The 11,351-nt window shown below is 34.6% G+C and overlaps 1 protein-coding gene across 1 annotated transcript; it reads right to left on the reverse strand.

The window, feature by feature from the left end:
* Positions 1 to 592: 592 nt before the first annotated feature.
* Positions 593 to 1,248, reverse strand: LOC132063267 (small ribosomal subunit protein uS9-like). Its single transcript, XM_059455736.1, has one exon. It carries the CDS (start codon positions 1,201 to 1,203, stop codon positions 754 to 756), a length of 450 nt encoding a protein of 149 aa, XP_059311719.1. The 5' UTR covers positions 1,204 to 1,248; the 3' UTR covers positions 593 to 753.
* Between the last annotated feature and the right edge of the window lie 10,103 nt (positions 1,249 to 11,351).

An 11,351-nucleotide genomic window follows, 5' to 3' on the forward strand; every position in this document is an offset into this window, starting at 1 on the left:
GTCATTCATTTTGACACAGACTAAAAAGGAAACAGAGGGAGTAGCTTTTAGTTTTTTTGTATAACATTCAGCACACCAAATACGGTGTTCGGTTATTATTTTACAATCCCACATATGTGAGTTATGAGCCAATTTATGTATAATTTTATGCAGCGTCGAAGACGATAAGTGATAACTAATACATGAATAACTAAACCCTTCCTGACTAATCCCTACATTAGTCTAAACAAACCAAACTACCCTTAATAACTTCACTAAAGGCATTCACAAGTTTGATAGTATCCAAAACGTCAGTAGTTTGGGTATACTTTTAAAACCAAATGATAGAAAAACACCAATTTCATTCAGTAATCACAAATATCATACTGAAAACTGTTCAATAATGAAACATGTACGTCTGTCAAAGGATATAAAGTTAACTGCCTAGCTTCAATCTGGAACATTCCTTAGGTTTTGAAAAAATTAAAAAAATATTGCTAAAAATGTGTAGTTTTCTAACACCATCTCTAATAAAATATCACAGAATATCAAGCAAAACATTCACCAAAAAGGGGGGAAAAAAAAAGGTATTCGAAACTAACAACATTATAAGTAGCACTGCAAAATTTTCATAAATAATCCAAACACAGCAAAATTACTTAGGATCCTCCGAACCAAAACTGGTCTTTAAACAAAACAACAGAAACGACACTTAACCAAAAACATAATCCAATTACCGTAACCAGGAAACCAAAAGCATTTCAGATTTTCAATCTAACGGTAAGATTTCTGGAACCTAGATCTGGCACCACGACCACCAAACTTCTTAGGTTCACATCTTCTAGGATCAGCAACAAGCAATGTCCTATCATACCTTATCAAAACATCCTTAATCTCCTTCTTCTGCACTTCATCAACAAACTTCTGATAATAAGCAACAAGTGCTTTCGCAATACTCTGACGAATAGCATAGATCTGAGAAGTGTGTCCACCACCCTTGACACGTATGCGCATGTCAACACCAGCAAAACGGTGACGTCCTACAAGAAGGATTGGTTCAAAGGCTTTGTAACGAAGGATTTCTGGTTGGACTAACTCGATTGGGACACCGTTGATTTTGATTAAACCTCGTCCACGTTTGCAGTGGGTTACTGCAACTGCCGTTTTTTTCCGACCGAAACATTGGACGGATTCCACTGCGGTGGATGCTTCTTGCTTCTGCATTTTTTTGGGGTTTGGAAGGTGGAAATGGGTGTGTGTGTGTGTGTGTGTGTGTGAGGCGATAAGAGTGTGGTGTTAGGGTTTTTGAAGTGAATAAGTTTGGGCTTTTGAGTCTTTTAATTTGGGCTTCACTGGCCCAATAGTAATGCATGGACAATGTTTAAAATATTCTCAAGGCAAGGCTTTTCAAAAAGTCTCCTTATGCGGTAGATTTTGCCTTAAGACATAATTAAAAGTCTGTCGGATACGGCAGACTTTGCCTTGTAATGCAAACTTTTAGTTATGTCTTGGAAGAGTAGCCTTATGCGGCGATTTTGTTAAAGATAACTCTTGGGAGAGTTTTACTTATAAAGGCAAAAGTACCATAAATCTCAGCAAGATTTTTTAATTATGACTTAACCAAAGTCTACCACATAAGGCAGACTTTCTGCAAAGTCTTGCCTTGCAATTTTTTTAATTTTGAGAGAGCGAAGGTTCGAACCCAAAACCTCGGGGTATTTTCGACCATATTTTTAAGCAAAGGACGAAAATTAAAGACCAGCAATTTGAGCAGCAAAAATTAAAGACCACCCAAAAGAAGGACAATCCGCGCAAAAAAAATTGTTTAAACTACAGTCGAAGTTTGAACTTTTTTTTATTTGGTAGATATACAACTCGCTTCAGATATAGGGGACTGAAGTTGTAAATATTTATGTATGAAGTTTGGCAAACTTTGGGGTTTTTTGCCAAGAAGTATGACCTTGTCAAGGCCAACATTCGAACATTTTTGGCTGAAGTTCATATTGGGCTTTCGAAAAATATCCCAAAATATGTATAATATGTGTATAATTAGTAAGCATACGTTGATTAAGCCTAAATATTTGAAAACATGTATAATGGGTGTATAATAATTGTATAACACGTGTATAATTAGTAAGTATACATTGATTATACATTTATTAAGCACAAATTATACAACAATGATACATTTTCCAAACATATACTATAGGAATACATATTCTATACAACAATGATACAGTTTCTATACGTATGATATATTTTCTATACAGCAATGATACAGTTTCTATACATATGCTGGAATTAGTTGAAAAAAGGCTACAAAATGAAATTATTTTTAAAAGGCTAAAAATATCTTTTAAGCTTCTTGGCCATCCGATTGTCAATAGTTTTGGCCGGACAGCCATTATCCTTTTTCTTTTCTCTTTTTGGGTAAATATACCACTTTGGAGTGCTTTAGATATAAGGGACTAAAGTTGTAAATATTTATGAATAAGGCTTAAATGCGTAGATAGCTTTAAACTTTGCCATTTTTCTGCAGCTACACCAATCGAGGGTTGTGCTGGATTGCGCTTAAACCCGCAAATTGATCCTATTAGGGTACCTTTTGCCTATGTGGCGCCTACGTGGCGCGGCGATTGATTCCACTTTTTATTGGGCGCGTGGACGTACTTTCATCCTTATTTTTTTTTTTTTTGGTTAAAATTTTACCTCTTTTAAATAAAATTTAATAGATAAATTAATAAAAAACTAACCCACCTTCACCCCCCCCAATTTGCCCCGTATACTGTCCCCCTGCCCCCACCCCACTATACGTTCCTTTTTTTCTCTCTTCTTCTTCGCGTAGTTCTCTTCTCTTCTCCATTCTTCTTCCTTTTTTTTAATCCTTCGTACGTTTGTTTCTCTTCCTTTCTTCTTCTTCTTCCTTTTTTTTTTCTCTTCTTCTTCTTCATTATAACACTTCATTTCTTTTAATTATTTATATAAAATTAATTTTTGAATTGGATGTTATTTTTTACCACCATTTTTTTTTTTCCTTTTTAGATGCGAAAAAGTAGCATTGCTATCTTGTTCACCTAAAAAATGGGGATTCACCATTATTATGACTCGTTCACCGAAAAAAATGGGATTCACCATTACTATGACTCCTTTTTTATCTCACCTTTCATTAAAAGTTGGGGTCTTGTAAAACATTGATAGACCTAAATAAGAAGAAAAGGGAAATAAATTATTAATGGGGTGGGGAGACGGCGGTTGGGGGCGGTGGTGCGCGCGGCGGTGGTGGGGGAGCGGCCGGTTGGGGGGGGGGGGGGGGGCGGTCGCGAAGGAGATGAAAATTAGGGGAGAGGGGTGTATAATTTATTTTTTAATTATTATGATGGACCCCACCGCCACGTGTCACGTTTTCATTGGACAAAGTTGCCACGTCATGGAGAGTGTAATACACTCTCTTAATTTTTGATTATTGTGAAAAAGGTACCCATAGGATCAATTTAGATCGGTTTAAGTACCCATAGGTACAACCTGGTTTAGGTAGCCCAGAGGAAAATGTGGCAAAGTTTAGGGGGCTATCTATGACTTAAGCCTATGAATAAAGTTGGAAAACTTTGGGTGTTTTTGCCTAGAAGCATGACCTTGTCAAGGTCAACATTCGAACATTTTTGCCTTGTTCGACCCAACTTACCAAGGCCAACTTAGAAATACACAACTTTAGATATTTACTGCAATTATGGCCTTGGCAAGGTCAAACTTCAGACATTTTTACAATTGCTACATTTTGGACATTTTGCATGAAGTTCAAGCATATATACATAGATGCACTTAAGACATTTTGGAATGAAGTTTAGGTAAATAATTTTTTCCCCAAAAATAACTTATTCTTCAAATTTCAACACTGCAATACACGTTTCAATACCCAAATCTACCTTAAATGAACTTAAATTTGAAACATAAGTTTCAGATATCATAAGGATCAAACTCAAATCATCAATTTGTCAAAACAACAAATTTGACAAACTCATTTTACAACAACGGTGATTTGTCAATGTTTTCAAATTTTTCCAACAATATCACTTGATTTTAACTTACTTTACATATTCAAAAATGTCAAACATCCATTTCTCCAAAGCATTATATTCACTTGCTATAAACTTGAGAAGGACCAATTATTATTTTTGAAAAAAGTCAGTACAAATTAAATTGCCATGATCAAATAGGATGGCCGGTAAAAAATTTACGTATGAAATGTATTAATTTGTTACTCGAAAGTTGAAATAAACATTAAAATAATGAATACAGTGGGTATATATTCAATGGGTGTGCACACACACATTGAATGCAAGTTATTCTTGAGGACTTGCTCAATGGGGTATGACGGCGGGTGGGTCAGTTATCTTGTTAGGCTTATACTCACCCTTGTTGTTGTTTTGATTTTATAGAAATCCTAATTCTATTATCGTACTTTCTTGTTTGATCTGGTTCGAGGCAATTGCTGAGTTCAGCTGAGGTGAACCAATTCTTTTCTTGATTGTGGGGGCTATCATCAGTTTTTCCCTTTTCTATTGATTTACTTGTCTTTCGGAGTTAACCCCACAGTTATACTCAAATATTCTTAGATGCTTCTTAACAGTATTATGGGGTCTAGGGGTGCATACTGTGACTTATAGTGTTATTTGTCCCTCCGCTTCGTGGCAATCTTTACTATTTATATTATTATGGTGTATTTGATCTTATAAGTTCGTTCTGGTTAATGGTTTGGTATCCCTAGATCGCTGTTCTTGGGGCACAGTCATGGCTCACGATTTTGGGTCGTGACATGTTGTTGCTGCTTAATATACAATATTTTATGCGTTGTTGCTCATTAAACTATATTCTTAATTAGCAGGATCCATAGTTTACCTCTTGAATTTGAGCCTAGATTCATGTGAGAGGCGTCTTCAACATGATACAACCTTTTGTACATTCAACCTTTACAAAGGAGTCCGGAGCCTAAATGGTATAAAAATACACGGTCTTTACCAAAAGGGGCTGGCAAAAAATTAATATACCAAAACGGGTATATCGTGGATCGACCCACGATATACCCCAAATTTTTAAAGTCCGACAATTCCAACGAAAAAAAAAAATTATTGTATAACGTGGACCGATCCACGTTATACAATATAAATTGTATAACGTGGATCAAATCCACGTTATACAAGTTATAATTGTATAACGTGGATCACCCACGTTATACAATTATAACTTGTATAGTGGGTGATCGAATGAACTCACTCATTCTACCCTAATATTATACAATTAATGCATGTTTGTTTTTAATATCGAGATGGGTGAAGTGGGAGAACGATCGATGGTACATAATATTCTTTGATTTCCTTTTTGCTTTTTTCCTCCTTTGTATAACGTGATATTTTTTTCATACTCGGTAAGACGTTGCCTAGATTTAAATCATTTTAGTTATATTTTTAATAAAAAAAATTATTGATTTTTTTAATTTTTAAAGCATGATTAACTCAAATAAACATTTTAACACACATGCAAATAATTAAATGTGTTATATATGCAAATGAAATAAAAAATTAAATATAAGTTAAATAAACGTACACATTAGCGAGTAGTAAATGTTAAATTACATACTAACTATTAAACGCAAGACATGTTATATAATCTTGGAAGAGTATAAAGGCTATGATAATCAGATTAAGAAAAAAACATAAAAACCAACAAGCAACAATAACTACTTTGATTTAAATAGGACGGTAAATTATTATGTTATGATAATTTATTTTTTGCACGTAGGTAAGGGCGGAAATATAGTGTTTGTTTTTTACGCAATGCACTACACTACACTATATTTCACTTACCCCTACGTAAACAAACAGTCATAATAATGTTAATCGTTTCGATGTAACTTAGTTATTGTTGCTTGTTGGTTTTTATGTTTTTTTCTTAACTTGTACGATTGTTGTTTCCTTATGTACTCTTCCAAGAATATATAACATGTCTTGTGCCGCTTAATAGTTAGTATGTAATTTAACATTTACTACTCAGTTAATGTGTGACGTTTATTTAACTTATATTTAATTTTTTATTTCTGTTTGCATATATAACACATTTAATTATTTGCATGTGTTAAAATGTTTATTTGAGTTAATCATGCTTTAAAAAATTAAAAAAATCAATAATTTTTTTTATTAAAAACATAACAAAAATGATTTAAATCTAGGCAACGCCTTACCGAGTATGAAAAAAATATCCACGTTATACAAAGGAGGAAAAAAAGCAAAGGAAATCAAAGAATATTATGTACCATCGATGTTCTCCCACTTCACCCATCCATATTAAAAACAAACATGCATTAATTGTATAATAGGTAGAATGAGTGAGTTCATTCGGATCACCCACTATACAAGTTATAATTGTATAACGTGGACCCATCCACGTTATACAATTATAACTTGTATAACGTGGACGATCCACGTTATACAATTTATATTGTATAACGTGGATCGGTACCCACGTTATACAATAATTTTTTTTTTTGTTTTTCGTTGAATTGTCGAAAAAAAATTTGGTATATCGTGATATCTGTGCGATCCACGATATACCCGTTTTGGTATATTAATTTTTTGCCAGCCCCTTTTGCCAGCTCCTTTACAAAGTGTGTATTGTGAAGAGATGAAAATATTTTTTTGATGCTAGAAAAATTTTGCGTCATCGAGAAGATCGAAATTCTCGCTAGAGTTTACCAGTTATCATCTAATCTCTTTGATAGAATTGATTATCTAGCGCGTCAGTCATTGTCATAAGCAAAATTATGCAAATATATATATAAGCAAATTTTTTGATTTTGTGTTGGAAAAGGTTTGGTTATCGGAGGTCAATGATTTCGTAGATGAGAGAGAAAGGGAGTGAAACTTAAAAAAAAAAAAAAAAAGGAAAGATGATGATGAAAAAAAACGAATATAAAAAATATGGACACGTCTTGTTCATATCAGGTTTTATCAGACACACAAAAAAATGTGTTCGCTCGCCCCTTTTGTGTGTAGAGCACACGAGTGCCACATAATAGAAATGGTGTGTCTAAGACACACTTCGAATATTGGGTGTGCAACGTGTTATCCATGTTACAGAAGTGTGCCACATAAATTTGACATCAAGATCAGGGGTAAATTATATATTCTGCCTTTTAATTTATAGTAGGTTGAAACAATTCACTCTTTTTGAAGTATATTGTTGCTTATTAAGCTATATTTTTGCAGTTACATACTATGTTGTTGCTTTTGTATTTTTTACTTTACCCTTTTTTGTATTTGGTTCCGTATAATATCTTCAAAATCGTTTCGATATTTTAAGAGAACAGGACCTAATTTTTTTTTTTTCCATATTTGATCCACACTCTCTTTCTCCTCGACTCGCGGGTTTATTGGATGTTGTAGCCTATAGCTTTATTAAGCTTATATTCAATGTGAAGTTGTTGGGCAAAATTTGCGTTTAAAGTGCATAAAGTTGCTGCACAAATGAACAATCCAATAGCTTTGAATTTAATTTTCAGTACATAACAGTCAATAAGTAATAGCAATACAAAATGTTCACCAAAGACATATTTAATACTATTATTACCAGTAACATCAGCCTAAAATACCTAAGAATAAAAGATATTTTGTTAATCATCTCTTGCAGCACAAGTCAACCATAACAATACACATTTAGTACAGATACTATCCGACCTAATGACTAGAGTTAAAGCTCTAACAATCAACTATTTCTTATAACACACGGCGAAGAAGCATCAAAATTTTTATTTCAAGTGTAGCCTCCTTGAAGCTGTCTGAAGAGTATGATGTCTCCGGCCTTACTTCTCTTCACATATGATTTTCACTCACCTCTCGTAAAGGTGGGTCAATATTAATATCTATACTAGAGATTTCTTTTAGCTTTATCTTCTTTAGGTCAAATTTAAGGTGAGTTTATTGGATAAAAATAAGTCTTGCTATGAATTTATGATTTTCATTCACCTCTCATAGAATTTTGCTATGTTTGTAGGTGTAACGATTTTGAAGAAAACCTTGTATTGACGCAGCTCACACAAATTGTGAGCAACAATGATGCAGCTAATGAACAATCAGATGAGTCAGATAGTGATATCCCATTAGATCACGATGAGACAGACGATGATCAATCGTCTGGTGATGATGGCCATTCTTATGAAGACGTTATTGCCAGAGGTGATGGTAACGTTAGCTATCATTCTAATGAGATTTCATATTTGGATAATGCAGAAAAAGGCCCGACTGATTTTGCCTTCATGAGAGATGCTGGTCCAGCTCAGCCTACATTTTTGGGATCGTAAAGACCTAGAATTTATCAATTCAGGTTAGCATGGTGGCAATGAATTTTCAAAATGTATCATTTTTTTTTGGCCATTTTTAGAGGGTTGATAATTTTCTTTGTATTATGCAATTAGGTATGTTGTTTCGAACAATGCAAGAATTAGGTCAAACAGACTATCTTTTGTCTCAAGAAAAGAAAGAGTTCATTTTCGATCCGGTCAAAAGCTAAATTTTGAAGGTTATTTGCAAGCATCGTATGTTGGGATGTGAGTGGATGATCCGTTTTAGAGAGATTTCAAGTGTTATGTGGAAGACAGACAAAATGGTTAAGAAACACATTTGTCTCATGGATGGTTACAAGGAGGATCATTCCAATTTGAGCAGTCACCTGATTGATAATACGTTGATACCATGTATTATGATCAACCTACACATCAGTGTTAAGGTTGTTCAGGAAAAAATAAAAGGGTTTTATACGTTTACTCCTAGCTATAGAAAAGCACAAAAGGGGCATAAGAAAGCTTTGAAATGGTATATGGAGATTTTGAAAGTTCTTTCAAGTCATCGCCCCGATACATGGCTGCCCTACAATATTTTAATACGGGGACCGTTGTTGAGTGGGAGCACCAATCAACTACAATGCAAGGTGATCACATCTTCAAGTTTTGCGGGGTTTTAAACCAAGCATCGATGGATTCAAAATCATGTGCCGGTCATCTCAATAGAAGGCACTCATCTCTATACTAAGTATGAGATGAAACTGTTAATTGCTGTTGGAATTGATGCGAACAATAACATTTTTCCACTTGCATATGCTGTTGTTGCACGCGAGAGCTTCGAGTCTCGGATGTGGTTCCTTATATTGTTGTGGAGCCATGTTGTTTGTGGGAGAAGAGGAATTGGACTTATTTCTGACTGTCATCAAGACATCTTGCAATGTGTCCAAACACATGAATGGTTACAACCACCATTCACACACCATAGGTTTTGTGTTCGGCATTTGAAAAGCAACTTTAATAAAAAAGTTCCTCACAAAGACTCCGAGAATTTTGATGTGGTTGGCGACTCTGAGATCGAGAAGAAGAAGTACAAAATGAGGATGGAACAAATAAAAACGTTGTCACCTCCAGCGCATCTATGGTTAAAAAAATCTTCCTGATGAGAAATGGACATTGGTTAAGGACGAAAGGTCATAGGTAAGGGGCTATGACAATGAATGTCTCCGAGTCTTACAACGGTTTATTAAAGAAAACTCGTAGATTGCTTGTTACTGCCATGGTCCATATGACGTTTAAAAATCTTGTTGATCGGTTTGTTGAAAGAAGCTCCCATGATGCTTTATTGATTATGGATAATAAGCCTTGACCGCCTGTTGTTGAAAAGAAGTTCGATGAATAATGGGAGAGGGCACAAAGCACACTAACATGCAGCAATACAATTCAGCAACTGGGATCTTTGAGATTCATACATTTGCACACGAAGGTAGGGGCGGAATATTCATAAGTCTTTTATTTAAGGGAAAAGTGTTCGTGTGGGAAGTGGAGAAATTACCATATGCCATGTTCACATGCCATTAAATTTTATGATATCTGTGGCATTCAACCAAAGACCTATGTTAGCAAGTACTACAGTTGTAGGTTTTACAGACAAACGTACAATGGATATTTTCATAACGGGTGATGAGGTATATTAGCCACCTTCTCCGTTCAATTTAATTGCAAACACGGAATACGAGCGAACTTCGGAGTTCGGAGCACAAATGAAGGAGGAATGAATGGATATAGCACACTGGCCAAGATGGTTGGAAGTGTAGGTGCAAGGAAACGGGTCATAACAAGAATCGTTGCCCCTTGCGAGATCAGTAGTTGTTGTTTTTTTTTTTGTTATTACGTTTTTTCCTAAGTTCTAGGTGATTAATTCCTTATGTAATCTTCTACAAATATGTTGTTGTCTTTATTGTGTGGCGTTTTATTCAGATAATGTGTGATGTATATTAAACTTATTTTTGTGTTTTTTATATGTTCCCATATTATTTCACAAATTTTTAAATATTGCATGACTTTGTTTTAGTTAAAATATTCTTGAATCGAATGTGGCAACAAATGAAAAACCAAATATATATATATATATATATATATCGTGTACATGGACACGATTTGCTAAAATTAATTTTGCAAATTGTGTGCCTGTACACGATTTGTAAAAAGAATTATAGCAAATCGTGTCCATGTACACAATTTGCCTTTTCACTTTTTTTTTTTTTAAAGTTAACGGACGGAAAGAAGGGCGTTAATGAATTGGGGTAAATCGTGCAACAATGCACGATTAACCCTTTTGGTCTATCACAAATTCCACAACCCCTTTTGAAAATTTTGGTCCATTTTTGTGCCATTTTGGTGCCGTACTCCTTCGAATCCTCCATCACCGAGGCGATAGTTATACTTTTCCCTCCCTTCTCCTTACTTGGAATTGACTCTTTGCATTTCTTCATTATCTTCACACAATCTTCGTCCTTCAGTTGTGCAGAATGCATTGTTCAAACATAACTGGGAAACAACTACTACTAAGAAAGTAGGAATTAACAACAGAAAAATTTCTAAACTAAACAACAAAATCCGTTGCTATTCCTACTTAGAGCTTGGGATTTTCTTAAAAAAACTACTTCAAGGCCCAATATATAATGCATTTGTTTTCTTTTGAAGAAATTGCACGATTTGCACTTCAAACGGGCTGGTCTGTAATTTTTGCCTTTCAGATAGGTTGGTCTTTAATTTTTGCCCTTTAGCAATTTGAATTATGCCTATCGGGACATAAGTTCATTAAGGGAAAAAGTCACGTGGGAAGTTCATTAAAGGCAAAAGTCTTGTGGGGCATAACTTGTGGAATCTTATGACGCAAAAATATAAATTTATGCCTCACGAAAAAAGTTATTTGTTATGAGGGGAAAAAATTAAAGACGAGCACAAAATAAGGGCATCAGTGCCAATGCCCCTTTTTTTTTTTTCGAACCGAAATTGTTCCCGCGACCTTGAACCACACCAC

Source organism: Lycium ferocissimum, chromosome 7, assembly GCF_029784015.1.
Source record: "Lycium ferocissimum isolate CSIRO_LF1 chromosome 7, AGI_CSIRO_Lferr_CH_V1, whole genome shotgun sequence".
NCBI lineage: Eukaryota > Viridiplantae > Streptophyta > Magnoliopsida > Solanales > Solanaceae > Lycium > Lycium ferocissimum.

Coding starts and splice junctions, on each gene's coding strand:
- LOC132063267 (XM_059455736.1), bottom strand. CDS start 1,203: ATGCAGAAGCAAGAAGCATCCACCGCAGTGGAATCCGTCCAATGTTTC.